Source organism: Lentinus tigrinus (assembly GCF_003813185.1).
Source record: "Lentinus tigrinus ALCF2SS1-7 unplaced genomic scaffold L226scaffold_38, whole genome shotgun sequence".
Classification (NCBI taxonomy): Eukaryota; Fungi; Basidiomycota; class Agaricomycetes; order Polyporales; family Polyporaceae; genus Lentinus; species Lentinus tigrinus.
In genome coordinates this window covers 212,775-231,948 of record NW_027137947.1, presented here as the reverse complement: position 1 = coordinate 231,948, position 19,174 = coordinate 212,775, and the positions used below count along the sequence as shown (strand labels likewise).

Genomic DNA, 19,174 nt, shown 5'->3' with positions numbered 1-19,174 from the left:
CCCCATCATACATCGGTGAAGTTCAGTGCCCGCTCCGTCCGCGTCCGCGGTGAGTCTACTCGGAGACAGATTCTAAACCTATCACCTATCGCGGTGAAACGTTAGAGTCGCCCCCTGGGGTCGACTCATGCATCAAACCTTTGCGCCGCGTCGTACTTGGGAAATGACAAACCACGTATGGTCTCCGCAGTGACGCGCTCTGCTCGCCAAGTTCCAAGTTCCAACACTCCGAGGTCTCAAAATAGCCCGATAAGCGGAGGACGTCGGTTACATTCCCACTGCTTTCCCAGAGGACATCACCATCGTCCATGATGTCCGCCACATGGCGACCGCGCCTTCCTCCGCCTTCCAGCGTTCCATCTTCCCGATCGTGCTTCTCGTCCGACTGTACATAAGCCAGCAGTTCATCCATGGAGCACCTCGCCTCCCCCGGACGCACCCTGCCCTCTGCTTACTACCGACACTCGCTACGCCGCGATGATGTTTGGTACGGTCGTTCGCACCCTCCTCCCTCTCCTTGCCGCCGTCTCCGTGGGCGCGCGGATGATGTCGAAAGCCGAGCTGCACGCAAAGCAAGTTGAGGCCGTGGCACGCATACGCGCGAACCTTCCTCGCGCTGCTGCCGCCGGTACAGGAGTGAAGAACATCACATTCACCAACCCCCGTGCCTCCGGTGTGTGGTTTTCGTTCCCATTTCAGCTCTGGAACATCGTGACTCAATTATGTGCACGCGATCTCTGCAGAATTCTACGTCGACGGCACGACCATCCCCGACGTTGATTGGGACATCGGGCCCAGCTGGTCCGGACTTCTCCCTATCAGCAGTGCTGCCAACGAGACCCGGAAGGTGAGTCGAGCTCCATACAATGCTCACCGCCTGCATGCGGATTGCGCCAAGAGCGGAAGCTGACTGCCCACGACCACCCGCGATCCACCTTAATGCCACCGCGTTTCGTATGGCGCTCGGCATCTCCAGCTCTTCTTCTGGTTCTTCCCACCGGGTCCGCAAGGCAGCCTGGACGACCTCATCTTTTGGTACGTTACCATGTCCGCTGCGGCTGCGCGGCGCGACTCCGGGACGGCATTTGAACGATCAGCTGACACGCTGTGCGTTATCTTACAGGACCAACGGCGGCCCTGGGTGCTCCTCGCTTGAGGGTCTTCTCCAGGAGAATGGGGTAAGTAGGCGCGACTGGCCGACGAATTCAATGAATTGAGCGTAGCGCTGACATCCGCTCTCCCTCGTGCACAGCCCTTCCAGTGGTCGTACGGGCAGGCTCACCCGACGCAAAACGAGTTCAGCTGGACCAACTTGTCGAGTATCATCTATCTCGAACAACCCGTTGGCACCGGTTTCTCCCAGGGCAAACCGAACGCCACGGTGCGTATCTGCCGGGTCCGACGCTGAGACGGCTCATCTGACGAGCTCGTACTATGACTCAGGATGAGAACGACGTTGCTGCGCAGATTGTGGGCTTTTTGCAACAGTTCCTTGACGTCTTCTCTGAGCTCCAAGGCAAGAAGCTGTACCTGTCAGGCGAGAGCGTGCGTCCCCAATCTTCACAGCCTAGTGGGCAGAGTTGACGCTTACCTCATGAACCACCTTCCAGTACGCGGGGATGTACGTGCCGTGTGAGTGCGCTTGTTGCTTGCATCGCGCTTAGACGGAGTTGACAGCCGGCTGCGTGCACAGACCTCGCGAACTACATCTACGAACACCCCGGAGCGCTCAACCTGAACCTTACTGGCTTCTTTGTTGCCGACCGTGCGTGCCTTGGCGTGCAGACCTTCCCGGTCCCTACCTGACATCGTTTCCTCTAGCTGTCCTTGGCTGGGATGTCGTCCAGGAACAGATCCCCGCAGTGAACTTCGTGCACAAGTATGAGCACGTGTTCTCCTTCAAGTGAGTTTCCACATGGCCTCCATCCACCACCATCAATATTCACCTCCCCGCAGCCAGACATTCATGACCGAGCTCGACGCCATCGCCGCGAAGTGCAACTACGCCGACTACATGGAGAAGCACGTCACCTTCCCGCCCAAGGGCCTTCTCCCCCTGCCCGGCAAGAGCACAGAAGCCGACCGCGGGTGCGACGTCTGGGACATGATCTTCGACGCCGCGCTCACCGTGAACCCGGCGTTCAACATCTACCGCATCTTCGACACCTGGCCGATCCTCTGGGACGTCCTCGGCTTCCCGGGCTCGTTCTTCCAAACGCAGTCTCCGATCTACTTTGACCGCCCAGAGGTCAAGGCGGCGATCCACGCGCCCAACGACACGACATGGGCCGAGTGCTCGGACATCAACGTGTTCCCGCGCGGGGACAGGTCGCTCCCGCCCTCGTTCACCGTCCTCCCGAACGCGATCGAGAAGAGCCAGCGCTCGGTCATCGTGCACGGCCTGGCGGACTTCATCCTCATCTCCGAGGGCACGCGGATCGTGATCCAGAACATGACGTGTACGTTGTTCGAACATAATCAGGGAAGGTGGTCGAAAAGCTGATCCTGTCTGTGTACATGCAGGGAACGGCTTGCAGGGCTTCCAGACTCCCATCCAGAACGACAGCTTCGTCGTCGACGGGATGGGCGCTCTCGGACAGACGCACACCGAGCGCGGCTTGACCTACTTCGAGGTCGCGCTCAGCGGACACATGTGCGTGATACCTTCCTCCATTCACTCCTCCATGCATGCGTTACTGACGTTTGTGTTTGACGCTGCAGGGTGCCCCAGTTTTCTCCCAGGGTACGTCCAGGGTTGTGTCATCGAGCAGAACTGAGGTGAACTGACGAGGCGTCCCGCTTGACAGGCTGCGTTCCAGATCATGGAGTTCCTCATGGGATTCAGGGAAAACCCGTAGAGACTACAGTAGCACGCTTGTAGCTCTCGAAATGCAAGAAAACAATGGATGACTGCTCGTTTGCTGGCAGTAGTACCTGAAGTTGAACCAGCGCAAGGCCGGCCCACTTGAGAACGCCACAGCACCGACCACGACGACCACTCTCAAACCTGCAAGCACATCGTTTCGCCTCCTCGCCTCCTCGTACTCTCCATGGTCGCTACGCAACCTGCCTCATGCGCTCGCTGGTGGTGATGGCTTTTTTTATCGCGTTGAAAAAGTGCTTTCTGTACAATAGCAGCGTTGTCAACACAGGCAGCAATACTTCAACTTGCGCCGCACATAGGGAGGCGTACGCATCCTATGGGCAGCATATAAGAAGCTCGCGTAACAGCTACTTACGCCCAGGTCTTCAACTTCTTTCCCCTACTTATAACTCTCGCCACACTACCCCGAACCTCTGAATGTCTCAGATCATACAACCGAATAGTGATCCTGAAAATGCAAATGATGGCAGTTCGCAAGGTACGCTCCTTCGCATAGTGGCGCGACACACCTAGACTAACAAAACTCTCTTATATAGTATCAGATTGGTCGGCACCTATGATTGATGGGAGGACTCCCATGGTGCAAGAGCTCGCGTCAGTCTACCAATACCCCGTCCATGCTGGCGCGCCGCCAGAAGACACGTTTCTGCCACAGCCCGAGTTCTTCCCTCCCGTTAACAAGAATGACCCCGAATCGACCCTCTCGGACCCGACGGTGACATTGTCAGATATAGAGGGCGCCGAGGATGATGACATCATGGGCGTCGTCGCCCATGTCCATTCGCATTCGGCCGCATCGGAGGAGTATGACTGGGACAAAGAATACATCAATGGAACGATCTCGGAGCACGAGACCGCTAGCGATGGCGAGTACCTCCCCGGATCTCAGTCCTCCGAAGAGGACACTTGCAGTGATATGTCCGCGGACGACACAGTGGATGATGATGTGGACGATGTGTACGATGTGTACGAAGATGTGGATGGAGTGGACGATAGTCCTGGCAGGACCCGGTGGAATCCACCACGGAAGGCTACTAGGAACTTTGGGGGGCTTTGGCAGGTCTCCCACCCAACGATCCCTGTGTCGCCGGAAGTGGCGCCACATCCCTCCGAGTCTGAGCCTAACCCACCCCTCCCTCGCCTTGACCAGGACGACGACGTTTTGTCTATCCTGACGGATCTGACATCGCTATATGGAGGAGAGGATGACGACGCCACGACGGGCACCTCGGAAGCGCAGGGTCCGACTCCAGCCGACTCCGAGGAGTCGGAGGTCGACTTCGACCAGTTGTACATCGACGGTCCTCTCTCCGACCGAGAGACCGCCAGCGACGGCGAGTACCTCCCCGATGCGAATGCACAGATATGGCTACGCACTCCTGTAGACCGTTCGCGGCCCGTCGACATGCCTCGCAGGAAGAACCCGCCACGGGGCGCCAGACCTGGGCAGGAGGCGGTCTCGATCCCTGCGTTGCCACGCCGGAGTCGTAGGCTCAAGGCTGTGGCAAGTGAGCATGATGATGGCCATTTTGAGGAGTCCTACAGTGCCAGCAGCGATGATAATGACTACGGGGTGACGAAGAAAAGGACGAGGGGGAAGGGAGGCAAGACGAACACTAAGCGACAACGCCGCACGTAGGGCACACCCTTGCGCTGCGTGGTGTATTCAATGTTGCGACAGAGATAGTCGGAATTATTCGAAGGATACCATGAACAATCATAGTATACATTCATAAGTTCTATCGTTCAATCTGCTGCAATGTGGCAGTGGAGTAGTAATATTACTGAATGGCAGCGGCCTGATGTGATACCCGGCCGAACTTGACTGAGCTGCATTATTGAAGCTCAACGTCAACGGAGAAGTAACAATATTGTGATACAGAGCAGGTTGGGTCGTGGAGCATTGAACGAGTCCGGAGGTGGTCTTCTTTCGCCACACCCCAGTGTGCAGTCACGTGGGCCAGTCTCAACGGCGCGAAAGCCGGAGTACGCCGGACCGCCGTCGGGCCGCCGTACCAATATGCACCACCCGGCATTGTAAGGTTCGTCATGACAACTGCATTCCAAACCACAGCGGTACCATGCCAGCCGTTGGCATAAGATAGACTACTTCGAGTTGGGGACAATACGGGTGCGTTACGGCTGTCATGGAAGGTTCAAGCATTCGCGCACACATACTGATTGGTCTGCACACAGGATAGCGCAGCTTTCAATGGCTTCGTACCCTGCAGCACGCCCTCTTCGCTCTTGTCACATTACAAGCATAGACTCTGTCATGCGTAGCCTCGCGAGGCACACGCTAATGCAGGTGGGGCCCACTTATGAGTGTGATGCAACCGAGCCCCGCACGGGCAAGATCCGTCATTGTGGGCGATTGTCACATCGCCGGGCTGTGCACTATAGTCAGTGCTTTGGTGCCATGCCGCTGGCATGTTCCGGAGTCAAAGCTCCTCAGCTATGTATAAGAGCAGATTCTGCGGGTGGTGTGTCGTCCACATCACTCGCAGCCCGACCTTCTCCTCGCGACGAACCAGAACACCCACACGATGAGTAACAGTGGCAAAGGTGAGCGGCATCCTGATTATCATTTCACTTGCGGTAGACTCACGCCGCCACAGCAGCGGCGCAAACGGAGTACCGCAGCTCTTCGCGAACTGAGCGCGCAATCAGTCCTGCAGCAGCAGGTGGCATAGAGTGGGTCGCATGCGATCTTCCTCCGTGGGCCTGCCGCAGCTGTCAGCAGAAGTTGGCTGAACAAGGGCGCGGTCCTGGTACACGGCATGGCACCCCGAGTGGGTCGCATCCGCCGTCTGTGGCCGGCGTGGACAGAGGCACATATCCTAGTATCGATGCCACCGCCGCATCCACATCCACTCGCAACAACGCCCAGCATTCAGATGATCACACCGTTGGCGCGTCACGCGGCACATCGATAAATCGCGAGGGTTCTCCGAAGGCACACCGAGCAAACGGCCATAGGCGTTCGAGCAACATCGCGACCGACGATGCCGCAGCTGACGGCTACGCTTCTGAAGGCTACGCGTCGTCTACAACTTCGGACGAAGTCGACTCGGCTGCGGATGACCCCGACTGGGAGGAGAATGCGTCGACCTCGACCGTTCGCCACAGCGCCGTCTACGACGATGATGATCCCACGGCAAGGGAAAGCTCATTGTCCGCGGATACTGGCAGCGAGGAGGAATACAAACCATACCGGACAAAGCAGAAGCGCACGAAGACAAGCGGCCGTCCGACGGGCAAGGCGGCCAAGCGGAGCCGGCGAGGTTGAGCCGGCGCTGGGCCGGAGAATGCTAACCATGCTGGCGGCCGAGGGCGCAGTTCGGAGTTTGGGGTGGTTGGCCGGCGGATGGCCCGGCCGGGGTGTGTCTGGCACCGCCGAGCGCGGGCCGGTCTAGACCCGGGATTTGCCGTAGTACGTTCCGGACCTTGTGTTAACCGATATCCAGGGGCCGTCGTTGTTCCTACACGCGTGGATTTGTCGTGTAAGACGACCTTGTAAGCCATTGTTCCCGTCCGCAGCCGCCCACCGTGGAAGGTGCGCCTTAACCTCGGCCGCCCGTGGCCATCACCTATCGCTGATGCCGCGAAAAGTTTTTATCTCCGACGCCTCGTTGCACCGGCAAGGTTGTTACCACACTTACCATATATGGAAACATACTTAGGCTCAACGTGACCGTCCCGTTCTTTCCAACAAACCAACACCACCGTCCCGACCGATTCCTTCTCCCCTTCCCTTCGTCCGCCCAAAAGGCTTCATTCGAGCCTGGCTCTTTGGCCCGAAGCACTTTCGGTGCTCTTTCCGTGTGCTGCCACACGCTCTTGCGTGACACATCGATAACCACAGTAGACGCCCAGTGGCTTGCGTCTGCTTTGCGTTTTGCGCTGGCAACGTGTATGACGCGTTTGACGCATCTCGCCGTTCTGCACCCTCCTGGCTTTGATACTAACAGTCACTTTTGACAGCTCGGGTGCGTATCGGCCCATCGGAGTGATCCGGAACCCAGGCAATATATAGAGCGCAGTCCTTAACCACCAGGACGACGACGTGTCCCCCCGTTGCTAACCACCCCTTATTTCATCATGCCCGGCGAAAGCACCCTTAACGGGCGAAAATCAGACGTTGCTTTGCTCAAAGAGCCCTCAGAAGTCAACAAAGGCTTCGCTGTGGCGGGACCCCGGACCAACCCGTCACCGTCAGACTCGGACTCGGACTCTGTGATGCGGCAACTCATCACTCCGTAGGTCTAAACTCTTGTCCTTTAAGCTGCTCACACTGATGCATGCATGACCAGTGCACACAAAGAGGCTCGCCACCATGCAACCACCACAGTGGCTAGTCGTCGGGACGCAGGTTCCGACGGCCCGGGTAGCGACAGCGACAACCGCGTTGCAGCCGCATCTGAGCAAAATGGACTGCGACGTGGAAGGTATGTTGCATGGTACTGTCCGCCGTGTGCTGGGGTTAACTCAAGGTTCCCAGCTCGACTCGAAGTGCCCGTGGCGTCGGAACGGAATCCCCGGCAACGACCCCCGTGGGATCACCTGGCCAGACGCCGGGTCCAGCTACTTCTTCAAGCGATGGCGCGCCTCTCCACGGAGATGGCATGGACGTCGACTCAGAAAGGTGCGCCACACCCGTTCTTTGTCCTTTGTTCGAGCATTGGCTGATCCTCCTCCAGCGATCGTCCGCTTCGGGTTCCTTCGGCCGGAGAATCCAGTCGTGCGCCGCATGCTCGATCAGAGGATGTTCGTGCCCCAGAACGCACTGCTCAAGAAGCCACGCTTGTCTCGTACATTCCTTGCCACACGTGGCCACCATGCAACGTGTGCGCACGTATCGCAGGCGCGCCGCCACCGAAGGTGGCAACATCGAGTTTCATGGTCGTTCGTCAGCGCCAGATCGCCCTTGCTCGGGAGCTGGAAAGCCGTCCTCCACCTGTCCCTGTGCCAGCACGCCCCGTTGCAGCGAACGCAACAACTAGTGCAAACGCGACCGCGAGTGTTTCTCCTCTACGTCTCCCCACTGTCTCGCGGTCCGAGGTTGCACGACCTGAGTTCATACCTCCACCCTTGAGCCCTCCGCCCCTCCCGTACGATCCGCCACCCGGCAGCCCACCTCGCCCTGCGGAGCCTCAGCGCAATGAGACTCAGGTGATGCCCAGGCTTATGCCCCCGCCAAATCCTTACATCCATCCTCCGCCACCACCCCCACCAAACTGGCCCATGGAGCCCTTGTATGTCTCTGCAGGTGTTGGGCAGCTGCCTCGCCACACCGGCTTCCCTCCTCCTCCCATCCCAATGTCAGTCAACAGCGCTGTGCCGCCACCAGGCCAGCCCATGCCTCACATCATTCGTCAGGTCACGCTGTCTTCGGTCTCTGCGCCTGTGCGGCACCATCCGTACGCGAGGACACAACGGAACGCGCAGCCCTCGACGTCTGCCACCCGAGTGGAGGACCTGAGCCAGCCGCTCAATGAGGGGCACGACGCCAACGGCACGGGCCACCACCGCCGTGGACGCGGGAGGGGCAAGTCGAAGAAGGTTCGCGCGAAGCGCTACAACCGCAAGAAGCGCGAGGAGTGGCCGCCCGAGGGGTGGACCCCAATCTGGGAGGAGGAACGCCCGCGGCGCTGGGAGGGCTACGACATCCCAGACGAGGTCCAGACAGACAAGGTGTACGACCACCTCCGGCGGCGGTTCGACCTGAAGAGCATGGGCCACTGCCGCTGGGAGGGGTGCGTGCCGACCGAGGCGTCCAAGGACGGGTACAAGATGCTCAAGCGCCATGTGGAGACCGTCCACCTGGGCCTCAAGCTGATATGCAAGCTTTGTGGCGTCCGGAAGCGCGCGGATAACCGCAGGAAGGCGACGCACAAGCGTGGGTGCCCTGAGCGCCAGGACGGGCCTGTTGCGAGCCCCACCGCGGGCACGACCACGGGATCGAGCACGCTCGTGAAGATCGCGCCCAAACCCCCCAATCATGGCGAGGGCGCGGTGCATGCCCAGGGCGCCCAGGCTGAGGAAGACGAGCTGATCGAGGACGAGGACGGCGGGGAGGATGGCGGGGAGGAGGATGACGGCGAGGATATCGAAGAAGACGAGCTTGAGGAGGATGAGCTCGAGGAGGACCAGCTTGACGAGGACCAGGGAGGGGAAGGACAGGGGGGAGACTTGCAGTATCCGGAGGATGAATACGAGTCGGAGGACGACTGAGGCTTTCGGGTTGGTTATACACGGTTTCCCCACGAGCTGGTTCGCGCTGTCGTACAAGTCTTTGTTCCTTGTCATGTCATCTAGTGCTCATGTACTGTTCATACTCATGCTCATGATATGTTGGTTATTTATGCGGTCGCCGAAGCACCTACCGGCGGTCTATAGCAGTCTAGACCTCGGGCACGTGATCGGTACCTACCAGCGTCTCCGACTTGTCGCGAGTCGCGCTTGGGCTCTCTGCTTGAACTTGGACCGACTTAAACTTAGCTTGCATCTACCGGTACCCCCACAGGGTTGGCTGTTTTAGTATTGTCGCGACGGCCAGATATCAAGACATATGGACTGCCTCGAGCGCCGCGAAAACCAGACGCAAGCAGGACCTGCCAGTGCAGAGACGACATAATAACTAACTTTGGCATGGGAGGCGTTTACGTGAATCTTGTGGTAGTACGTCACCACGGTGCGTTCTAATATCTCAGAGAACTAACTCATTTGACTCGATGGACTATCAGGTGAACACATTCGCTAGTTCACCACGACATGTACAACAACAATACCTGGTGCCACAGCGTAGTTGCGTCCAGCTGTGCTACTCTTTTCTGATAGTACGCAGCAGCCAAAAGCACGCCCAAGCTTCCGGCTCTCGACATGCTCCGCCCGATACCACTATGGTGTGGCGAGCAAAACATAGTCACGGTGGCGCTCGCTTTGGTCTGCGGCGCTTTGAACCTCTCCATGCTGTGGCCGTCAACGCTTTGCACGGTTACATTGTCGGTCAGTATGGTATGTATATATGCGCATGGTCCGTCCTCGTTTGCGCCCCAACTTGATCTGTTTCTTGCCAGCCTCTGAGCCTCTGCCCGTACTTGCTTTCGGCACTACTGTCGACCACCGACGACGACGATCCACATGATGCAGAACCAACTTGAAGCAAGTAGTTATGATGCTCGCCAGCTGATGAGGTGAGAAAACCACCAACTCGATCGAAACGGTCTCGTTCTCATTGTCCTATGTCGTGCTCATCCTTCCAGATCCGCCTCGGAGACAGCATCGAAGTGGTGCTTGTCCCAGGCATCGCAGCCCTTGGCTTCCTGCCATCAGGTTCTAGGTATGGGGGATGACCAGCATGCGCTGGCGCAGGGCCACGGAGATCCTGAGCCACTCATTTCTACTTGGGCCCCCGATAATCATTCGCAGACCGAAGGTCTACACCAGGAGAGCATGAATGAAGAGGATCGGATGGATATATGCTCCGACGAGTACGTCGTCTCGAACCCCTTGCGACGATAGATATTCTAATATGTTCTCTCGTCTTTCAGCATCGAAGCAGACAACCACACCAAACCTCCATACGCAGAGAGCGTAGGCGTAGAAGAGTCCAAGACGGTACCCCCTGCGAGCGGAGAACCACAAGACGCGTCCCTAGTGGCTGCATTCTCGCAGCTCCCTGAGTACGTCTGCATCTGCTCCACGCTCTGCCCCAAGTGCGCGCTAACGTCCTCTCAGTAGCTCACAGATGCCCCTGGCAGGGCTGTACTCTACGACGAACCAGCCTCCTCGGCCTCCCGGCAGCCTGACTGGCGCTTTCGGTGGGTTCCGCCCGCGCACCTATCCACCGCACATGGAGAGATGGATGCGGAAGTGCAACCTGTCTGCGGAGATTTCGCTATCTCCACCAAACGAAATACGCTCCCAGTTGCCCAATTTTCCATCAGGCCCTCCGCCTCATCTGTATCAAGAGGTCAAAGGAGACCAGACGTCTGCTGTGTATCTCCGTCCTGGACCTTTCTACCGGTCGGACCGTGGGAGGGAGGCTATGAGAGCCTGTAAGAACATCAAGTGGCCTGAGCTGGAGTCGTAGTGAGTGACGAATTCGCTTGTAATGCTGACAGCGATGGCTGATACTACCACAGCGAAGTCCAATCCAGTGAAACCGTTCTCACGAACCCGTTTGCCGTTCCGCAAAGCTCCTCCGGCAACGCGACCGCGACCTCGTCTTCCGCCACCTTAGAGTCCTTGAACCAGCTCGCGGAGACGAACTTCCACACGAGGAAGAAGCTCGACACTGCACAATTCGTACGGGCATCCACCACTGGCAGTGGGCGTCGGGCCACCGTTCCCCCAGGGGCACCGCGCAGGAAACGCGCATACAGCAACACGGAGGCCAAACGCTTCCCTCCCGAAGGTTTTATCGCGCAATGGAACGAGACCGGGCCGCGCATCTGGGGAAACATGCGCCTCCCCGGCCCGGACGTGCTTCCTCCCGAGGAGGTGTGGTCGTACATCCACCAGATGTTCGAGACGGATATCAAGCAGCGGCAGTTCTGCGAGTGGTTTGGGTGTGGGAACCCCCAGAAAAACTTGGCGAAGCATGTCAAGTCGGTGCATCTCGGGCTCAAGTTGGTGTGCACTGACTGCGGACATGCGGGGCGGCCGGACCACATCACGAACAGCAAAAGGAAAGTGCATGAGGTGGACTGTCCTCGTGTCAATGGTGCTGCTGTGGGATCGTGGGGTAAGGCGTCCTTGAAGGCGCAGCCGGGGAAACGGGGTAGGGGATTTCAGGCGAAGCCTGGTGAGGGCGTATTTCAGTTCGTGTCCTGGACCACATAGAAATTGGGCAATCAGGATATTCTCCTAGGATTCTCATTGCGCGTATCTGTCAGAGAGCGCCCCGGGCAATGATACCCACATTCGTACTATGGACATTGTTACCTAAGTTTTTTCGCAGTTCGGATTATAGGAGAACTCACCAATTTTATCGTATCGTCTGAAATACTGCAACTTTGAGCTTCAAGATTGGAGAAGGACCATGGGCAACACCCGAGGGCACAGATGCACACTGATTCAGTATTAAAAAGCTTCAACAATATCGGCCGGCTGGCCTAATGGTTAAGGCGTCAGTTTCCGGTTCGGAATCAGCTGAAGATTCTGGGTTCGACTCCCAGGTTGGTCGTGTAATACTTTTTTTCATGCCACGACGTACATCCGCGGAAAAACTGGGCAGTGAAAGTTGATGAAAAATCCCGGAGAACGTTAAACTTTCACTCTTTTGTGGCCTAAGCGCCCGTATAAACAAAGGAAGTTAAACCCATGCCGGAAAATCACACCCCTTTCACCAACAAGTTTTTCTGCGGATGCAAGTCGTGTGTTCTCTCTCGTGAGAGACCACCTCGAAATAGCAACTACCATATATGGTTCCCCTTGCGAGAGGCTGGGACTGAGCCCGGTAAACGCCGGGAACCTTCAGAGCGTTGAGGACATCGTCGCGCACGATTTGGAACCGTTTTTGCTTTCGTACATCCATCTGGACTGCAGAAGATACACTACAGCCTATCTTGCTTTGCGGATACCCTCTGGCGTCCTCACCACTGCAAGAGACGAGTTCTCGCATCGTCACTTTTGCACAAACTTCCCCCAACATTCTCGAGCAATCTTCCATGATGCATCCGAGATGGGAGAATTCGCGTTGGAGGGGTAGGAGGAGACGAGGGTGAGAACGACGCTGGAGCTCGATAAGGATGCAGACGGGATGCGATTTCTGTGGCACGAGGTGGGTGTCTTGTATTGGACTGTTCTTGGGCGATGTTGAGGCAAACATGTTCACTCATGGTGCCTCCGAGATGGGAGAATTTGCGTCGGAGGGGCAGGAGGAGACCAGGGTGAGAACGATTGCTGGAGGTCGATAAGCACATCAGAAGGGATGTGATTTTGTGGTACGAGGTGCGTCTCATTTTCTGCATTGTTCGCCGCATATATCGAGGAAAACATGTTCAGACATATCGTCGCGGACGGGACGCGTTCTCGAGGCAGAAACGGAGCACTCGAGGAGGATGATCCGTCACAGCCACTGGACGCAAACATGGGCAAACATATGCTGTCGCGCGCCTAATCAACTCTGGACAAACGGTCATCTTGTTTCTCGTTCTCCTGCTCGTTCGCCCTTCTGTCCTCCGCAACGCGCACAGAACACAGACAACGACGACGGGACTGTGTCCAGGCGGTGGGCACACAGATTACCGCTCGACTCGTCGATGAATCCGTCCTTCAACTTTCCGGCCACGGGCGAGTTCACCTTCCCTTCGACAACCTTCATTCCCCAATCGGCCCAGGAGTCTTCTTATTCTCAGCAGCCCCATCTGCCTCTTCCTCATCCCGACCAGTACCCCCAGCCTCACTCCCAGTATCTCCCCTACCCCGAAAACTACCCCCAAGACTACCCCCAAGACTACTCTAATATCGACCCTTTACTTGTTCCCCCGTCTCTGCCGCCACTCGCACCCGAGCCTGTTCCTTCTCCATCTACCAGTCTGCGCATCAAGCTTCCAGCTATGGCTCCTACTACTCGCGGCAGCGCACGACAGCACCAGTCTCCCGTCAGTCCCGTCGCCTCTGGCTCCGAGTACCATGAGAGTAACGCGTCCATGGAGGATACTAAACCGGAGCCCGAGGAGGAACCGGAGGAGGAACCCGAGTACGCAGTCGTCACTACCTCCCGGGGCAGACGCATCGCCAAGAAGTCATACAAGGAGTCTGAGAGCGAGGGCGACCCCCTCGATGTCATCTCGCCGAAGGGCAAAGGCAAACAGGTCGTTCACGACGAGGACGACGAGGACGACGAGGCCGAGCCCATCGGACGTTACGCTCTCCGCCGCACCCGCACCCGCGGTCACCCCAACAAACTCAACGGATTCATCGTCAGCGACGAGGAGGATGGCGAAGCCAAGGTCGGCAGGTATCCCACCCGCAACAGGAGCAAGGCTGCCGCGAACGGCCATGCCAACGCCGGAGGTCGCAGCACGCGACGTTCCAACGGCCGCTCGCAGCCTCAAGTGTCCTCCTCTCGCTCCACGCGCAATCGCCTTTCGACCCGTCGCACACGTTCTAGTGCCCGCAACGAGGACGAGGACGACGGCTATGTCGACGAGCCCTCCTCCGGGTCTGCCGATGGCGACGGATCTATTGACGAAGCCCCGGTGACCTCTCCCGAACCTGAGCCCGATGCAGATGCCGACGGTGAGGCTGATGCGGAAGGCGAAGCAGATCCCGAGCCAGACAACGATGGCAAGCCCTACGCGTTGCGGCAGCGCGCGAAGATCAACTATGCGATCCCCCCACCTATCGAGGAGATGCGTGCCCCTCCACAGAAGCCGCGCGCAAACAAATCACATCGCTCGAATCGACCCAAGGCCCCTGGTTGGAGTGCGACTGGTGCCGAGCTGAGTCGATGGATGGGAGGCGGCGGAGGGGATGATTCGGTGAGTATTCGGGTACCCGGCCCCTTGTGCAACTTACAAACAATCCTATTAGGATTCCGACTATGCCACCCGAACACCTCGCAAACCCTTTGGTCTTGCCGGCGCTGGAGCTGGAGGTGGTGTGTTTGCCGGGGGTGCCGGTGCTGCTGGCGGGTTCTTGCCGGGCGACTTGGCCGCCGCTGCTGGGACGCCATCCAACTTAGGGAAGGTTGGCGACGCAGGTGCGTGCGTGTCCCCTCCTACATCCACACGTAACTAACGCTTGTGTAGCTCTTGCGGATGCCGACCCCCTCGGTGTGAACCAGAACGTCACCTTCGATGAAGTGGGTGGCCTGGACGATCGTGAGTGGCTCATCCTGTGCAGAACATGTCAGGCATTGACGGTGTCGCATCAGACATCAACTCGCTGAAGGAGATGACCCTCCTGCCCCTGTTGTATCCCGAGGTCTTCCAGCGTTTCAACCTCACCCCTCCGCGTGGTGTGCTCTTCCATGGACCACCGGGTACAGGTAAGACGCTCCTCGCGCGAGCGTTGGCAGCGAGCTGTCGTTCGAATGGAAAGGGTATCTGTGAGTGCGATTGATCCATCGTTCCCAGTTCCTCTCTCACATCGTCCTCTAGCCTTTTTCATGCGTAAAGGCGCGGACTGTCTTTCGAAGTGGGTCGGCGAGGCCGAGCGTCAACTGCGCCTGCTCTTCGAAGAGGCTCGCAACCAACAACCCAGCATCATTTTTTTCGACGAGATCGATGGTCTCGCGCCCGTTCGTTCGTCTAAGCAGGACCAGATCCATGCGTCGATCGTCTCGACGCTGCTCGCACTCATGGACGGCATGGATGGGCGCGGGCAGGTCGTCGTCATCGGTGCGACGAACCGGCCTGATGCTATCGATCCTGCACTGCGTCGCCCGGGACGGTTCGACCGCGAGTTCTATTTCCCGCTTCCCGGCCTCGACGCGCGAGAGAGGATCTTGCGCATTATGACGAAGAAGTGGGCGGGCTGGGAGAGCGAGAAGGGCGAGGAGAATGCCAAAGGGTTGGCGAAGCTGACGAAGGGGTACGGTGGTGCCGACTTGAGGGTGAGTGGATCACCTCCCTCTGACGAACGAGTGTGGTCGTTCTTACGCGTTGACGCAGGCGCTGTGTACGGAGGCTGCCCTCAATGCTGTGCAGAGACGGTATCCCCAGATTTACAAGTCGAACGACCGCCTGTTGCTCAAGCCTGAGACGATTGAGGTTGAGTTGCGCGACTTCATGATCTCGGTAAAAAGTGCGTATACTTCTTGGATCTACTGTCTTTCCACCCAGCTGACGCACCACTTCGTCTCAGAGCTCGTTCCCTCATCGGCTCGATCAGTCTCATCAGCCGCGTCTCCCCTCCCGACCCAACTCCTTGCTCTCTTGGAGGAGCCCCTCGACAAACTCAAGGAGATCATCAGCAAGGTCCTGCCCGTCAGCAAGAAGCGGACTGCCCTCGAAGAGGCTGAGTGGGAGGACGAGAGCTCTGAGGGCGCACTCGAGCGTGAGCTCATGATGCAGTCCATGGAATCCCTGCGTATATACAGGCCGAGGGTTATCCTGCACGGTCCCGTGGGTATGGGGCAAGGATACATCGCTGCCGGGGCGCTTCACTTCCTCGAAGGGTACCATGTCCAGAGTCTTGATCTCGGGTCTCTGCTGTCCGATTCGACAAGGGTACGTTGCTTACTGTTCTCGTGCGATGCTATGGGCGCTTCTGATTCACTTGTGTAGACGCCGGAGGCGGCGATCGTGCAGCTGTTCGTGGAGGCCAAGCGGCATCAACCGTCGGTCGTCTACATCCCATCACTGGTTGGGTGGTGTGCTGCAGTGACGGAGACGGCGCGGACGACAGTGCGTGCAATGCTCGACACGCTCGCCCCGACGGATCCGGTTCTACTCCTCGCTGTCGTCGATGGCGCGTTCACCCAGCTTCCCCGAGACGTCCGGCAGTGGTTTGGACCGATTCGCGAGAACCGACTGGGGCTTGTTGCGCCTACTTCCTCACAACGCGAGGCATTCTTCGAGGGTCTGTTGAAGGACGTACGGCGCCCGCCGAACGAGTTCCCTGATGGCGTCAAGCGGAAGAAGCGTGTGCTTGAAGAGCTTCCGATCGCCCCGCCTCTAGAGCCGCGCCAGCCTACTGCTGCGGAGCTTGCGTTGCAGGAGGAGAACGATCAGCGGGTCATCACGCTGCTCAAGTATCGCCTCGGTCCCATCCTGAACGAGCTGAAGCGCAAGTTCAAGCGCTTCACTAAGCGTGCTGCTGTAAGCTATCCTATATCTACGATCGCAATCGAATCTGACTGGTCTTCAGGAGGAGTACAACTACGACTTCAGCGCGCCTCCCCCTGTGATCGTTCCGCCACCCGCCGAGGTCGAGGTCGTCTCTTCGATGGTCGAGATGCAGACAACGCCCAATGGCGCGATGGAGGTCGTGAACGAGACGCACGCGGAGCACGTGATCGACCTGTCAATCGACAACCAGGTGCAGGACCAGATGATGCAAGAGCCCCCACTGATGGACATGGACCTCGAGCGGATGAATGTTGAGCTGTACAAGGGGCGGTACCTCACCCCGGATGACTTCATCGACGATATCCGCAAGATCGTCCACAACGCCTCGGTGCGCGCGCACGAGGACCCGGAACGGCTCTTCCGCGCGCAGGCGATGCTCACCGCGGCCGAGGTGAGCATCCAGGAGTTCGACCCGCAGTTCAAGCTCGAGTGCCACCGCATGGCCGCGCGCGAGCGGAAGCGCCGGGACGACTTCCGCAAGGAAAAGGAGAAGGAGAAAGAGCGGCAGCCAGCCGCGCAGCAGCAGAACGGCGCGTACGCACCCGGCACAAGGCGGAGCACGAGACATAACGGGAACCAGCTCGAGATATCGATTACGGACCCGGTGCTCCTCGAGCGCAGGCTGAAGCGGCAGCGGTCGAGCGGGGCGGAGACGACGCCGTCTGAGGACGAGAACAGCGAGCGGCTGGCGAAGAAGTCTCGTACGGACGGTGAGGAGGCGACTCCGCAGTCGCCGACGACTGGAGGCCGGTCGATGAGCGTCCGGTTCGCCGACGACGTGCAGCTGCCGCCTAGCTCCCCGATGCTGAACGGGGAAGCGTCTACGTCGGCGGCGGTGGCGGAGCAGGAGGAGGAGGGACAACCCGCTCCTGTTCCTGCTGAAGAACCCGCCCGGAAAAGTGGCTTTGACCCTACTTTGCTCAATCCTGCCTCCCCGGCAGACACAGATACCAGGATGGAGATCCCGACCGACCCTCCTGACAACCCGTTCAGTTCGCCGACCACTGCCGAGTTCCCTCCCATGCAAATATCTGAGCCAGCTCCTCAACATCCTACGGCAAACGGCAACAGTGGCGCGGACGGGCTCCCGTCCAACGCGCAAATCATCCTGGACGGCGATGGCGACCAGCCCATGGAGACTTCGCAAGCGCCTACCCAGGAAGGTGAAGTGCCCACACTAGGCGCGGAGCAGCCCCAGCCACAACAGACTGAGCAGCCGATGGAGGTCGAACGGTCGCCTACGCCTCCCCCACCGCCATTCGTGCTCGACGAGGACACGCTCGCGGAGCTGAAGACGTACCTGCGCGACGCGACGGGCACACTGAACGTCGAGCAGCTCGAGCAGCTGCGCGCAACGTGCCTGGGCATCGTGTGGCGGCATCGGACGGAGTGGGATCGGACTAGTCTGGTGCACGAACTCAAGGATGAGGCGAGAGAGTTTGTCGAGGAGGTGTCGCTGGATGACGTGGATGCGGGGTCGCCGTGATGTGATGGATTGATATAAATATACGTTATGGGCTTCCTTCCGGGGTTGCCTGGGGTTCGGACATGCAATCTTTGTGCCTCTGTCTGTCTGTGTCTGGCTCCCGGTCTGTAGATTATTACTTGTTACTAGTATCGATGCTCGTGTATTCCCCCATCCCCAGTGCCTCGTTTACTTCTACTGAGTACTGAAGCAATGAATGCGGTTACTCATAGGCTGTTTGCGGCGTTGCGCAGCCCCAGACAAATGCACAGTGAGTTGAGATGTGAATATCTCAATCTGTATCCGTTCGGACAGCTGAATACGTTGCAGTCAGTACTCGCATGGCAATGTTGCAAAATGGTATGTTGTCACCCGCGATGGATTATCTGTCATTTGAATTGCTGCTCATGCATTCCGACTATCGAGCAACTGTCAACCCGTTTAACTGCGCCTTGTCCGCTGGCCCGTTCATGGTCAAACTCAGAAATCTTGTACTTTCTGAGCCCCTGAGCACTGGAAAATTATCTGTTTGTCTTTGTGTCCTCGGAGGAAGGTATAGTCTCGAGAGCAAGATGGAGGTTTCCACGGGCGCTCTCACCTTGGGGTTTCTCCTGGAGCTGGAACTTACCCGTTTTGGAGGACAGGCGCTTTTCCTCCCCCTCGCTCCGTTCTCACATAGCACCTTCCCCCTGCCACAAGGGCTCAAACGCGTATTTTTCCATGCCTGTGGATGTACTTCTGCATCCATTGATAGTATTTTAGAGGTGAGAAACCTTCATACGCAGTGGCGGTTAGACGGGGTTGACAGATAATCTATCTCGAGCGTGACCGAAGCGCCAGGGCGGGGAGACCATATCTGGATTATCGCTCGACCATTTATTAGTTTCTGAATGGACAACTATCCACATACAGATGGACCAAATACCACTAAATTTTGACCGAAGCTCTATCGCGGGTGACAATATACCTACTTGCGGCAATGTTCATGGTCACGTGCTCCCGCTGCTGCGCGATGCTGCA

The 19,174-nt window shown here is 58.1% G+C and overlaps 6 protein-coding genes and 1 non-coding gene across 7 annotated transcripts; all 7 read left to right on the top strand.

The window, feature by feature from the left end:
* The first annotated feature begins 253 nt into the window (after window positions 1-253).
* L226DRAFT_539011 (alpha/beta-hydrolase) lies at window positions 254-2,926 on the top strand. Its single transcript, XM_067681609.1, has 13 exons — window positions 254-673; window positions 744-847; window positions 977-1,035; window positions 1,124-1,178; window positions 1,253-1,381; window positions 1,444-1,545; window positions 1,611-1,632; window positions 1,694-1,765; window positions 1,822-1,903; window positions 1,957-2,459; window positions 2,524-2,653; window positions 2,722-2,743; window positions 2,808-2,926. The coding sequence occupies exons 1-13, from the start codon at window positions 478-480 to the stop codon at window positions 2,856-2,858; spliced, it is 1,527 nt and encodes a 508-aa protein (XP_067530938.1). The 5' UTR covers window positions 254-477; the 3' UTR covers window positions 2,859-2,926.
* Window positions 2,927-3,301: 375 nt separating this feature from the next.
* Window positions 3,302-4,684, top strand: L226DRAFT_562886 (uncharacterized protein; the record flags this gene model as incomplete). The annotated part of the gene is made up of 2 exons (XM_067683528.1): window positions 3,302-3,362; window positions 3,421-4,684. The coding sequence occupies 2 exons, from the start codon at window positions 3,302-3,304 to the stop codon at window positions 4,521-4,523; spliced, it is 1,164 nt and encodes a 387-aa protein (XP_067530937.1). The 3' UTR covers window positions 4,524-4,684.
* Window positions 4,685-5,393: 709 nt separating this feature from the next.
* L226DRAFT_562885 (uncharacterized protein) lies at window positions 5,394-6,420 on the top strand. Its single transcript, XM_067683527.1, has 2 exons — window positions 5,394-5,449; window positions 5,503-6,420. Exons 1-2 carry the CDS (start codon window positions 5,431-5,433, stop codon window positions 6,171-6,173), a joined length of 690 nt encoding a protein of 229 aa, XP_067530936.1. The 5' UTR covers window positions 5,394-5,430; the 3' UTR covers window positions 6,174-6,420.
* Window positions 6,421-6,606: 186 nt separating this feature from the next.
* On the top strand, window positions 6,607-9,288 carry L226DRAFT_539008 (uncharacterized protein). Its single transcript, XM_067681608.1, has 5 exons — window positions 6,607-6,797; window positions 6,869-7,143; window positions 7,198-7,332; window positions 7,386-7,529; window positions 7,585-9,288. The coding sequence occupies exons 2-5, from the start codon at window positions 6,986-6,988 to the stop codon at window positions 9,116-9,118; spliced, it is 1,971 nt and encodes a 656-aa protein (XP_067530935.1). The 5' UTR covers window positions 6,607-6,797; window positions 6,869-6,985; the 3' UTR covers window positions 9,119-9,288.
* Window positions 9,289-9,789: 501 nt separating this feature from the next.
* Window positions 9,790-11,087, top strand: L226DRAFT_230742 (uncharacterized protein). Its single transcript, XM_067673088.1, has 6 exons — window positions 9,790-9,901; window positions 9,964-10,080; window positions 10,150-10,377; window positions 10,438-10,569; window positions 10,628-10,978; window positions 11,037-11,087. Exons 2-6 carry the CDS (start codon window positions 10,028-10,030, stop codon window positions 11,047-11,049), a joined length of 777 nt encoding a protein of 258 aa, XP_067530934.1. The 5' UTR covers window positions 9,790-9,901; window positions 9,964-10,027; the 3' UTR covers window positions 11,050-11,087.
* Window positions 11,088-11,992: 905 nt separating this feature from the next.
* On the top strand, window positions 11,993-12,074 carry L226DRAFT_t241. The gene has a single exon. It is a non-coding gene; the product is annotated as a tRNA-Arg (tRNA).
* A 1,375-nt stretch (window positions 12,075-13,449) lies between these two features.
* Window positions 13,450-18,175, top strand: L226DRAFT_470374 (AAA-domain-containing protein; the record flags this gene model as incomplete). The annotated part of the gene is made up of 9 exons (XM_067676305.1): window positions 13,450-14,376; window positions 14,429-14,597; window positions 14,647-14,718; window positions 14,772-14,945; window positions 14,998-15,452; window positions 15,511-15,643; window positions 15,704-16,068; window positions 16,126-16,659; window positions 16,709-18,175. 9 exons carry the CDS (start codon window positions 13,450-13,452, stop codon window positions 18,173-18,175), a joined length of 4,296 nt encoding a protein of 1,431 aa, XP_067530933.1.
* Between the last annotated feature and the right edge of the window lie 999 nt (window positions 18,176-19,174).

Bases quoted from the DNA above. Each gene is read 5' to 3' on its own strand.
- L226DRAFT_539011 (XM_067681609.1), top strand. From the start codon at position 478: ATGATGTTTGGTACGGTCGTTCGCACCCTCCTCCCTCTCCTTGCCGCC. The intron at 1,546-1,610 runs GTGCGTCCCCAA...ACCACCTTCCAG, and splicing joins TGTACCTGTCAGGCGAGAGC to TACGCGGGGATGTACGTGCC. The intron at 1,633-1,693 runs GTGAGTGCGCTT...CTGCGTGCACAG, and splicing joins CGCGGGGATGTACGTGCCGT to ACCTCGCGAACTACATCTAC.
- L226DRAFT_230742 (XM_067673088.1), top strand. From the start codon at position 10,028: ATGATGCAGAACCAACTTGAAGCAAGTAGTTATGATGCTCGCCAGCTG. The intron at 10,081-10,149 runs GTGAGAAAACCA...TCATCCTTCCAG, and splicing joins GATGCTCGCCAGCTGATGAG to ATCCGCCTCGGAGACAGCAT. The intron at 10,570-10,627 runs GTACGTCTGCAT...TCCTCTCAGTAG, and splicing joins GCATTCTCGCAGCTCCCTGA to CTCACAGATGCCCCTGGCAG.
- L226DRAFT_539008 (XM_067681608.1), top strand. From the start codon at position 6,986: ATGCCCGGCGAAAGCACCCTTAACGGGCGAAAATCAGACGTTGCTTTG. The intron at 7,144-7,197 runs GTAGGTCTAAAC...ATGCATGACCAG, and splicing joins ATGCGGCAACTCATCACTCC to TGCACACAAAGAGGCTCGCC. The intron at 7,333-7,385 runs GTATGTTGCATG...CAAGGTTCCCAG, and splicing joins AATGGACTGCGACGTGGAAG to CTCGACTCGAAGTGCCCGTG.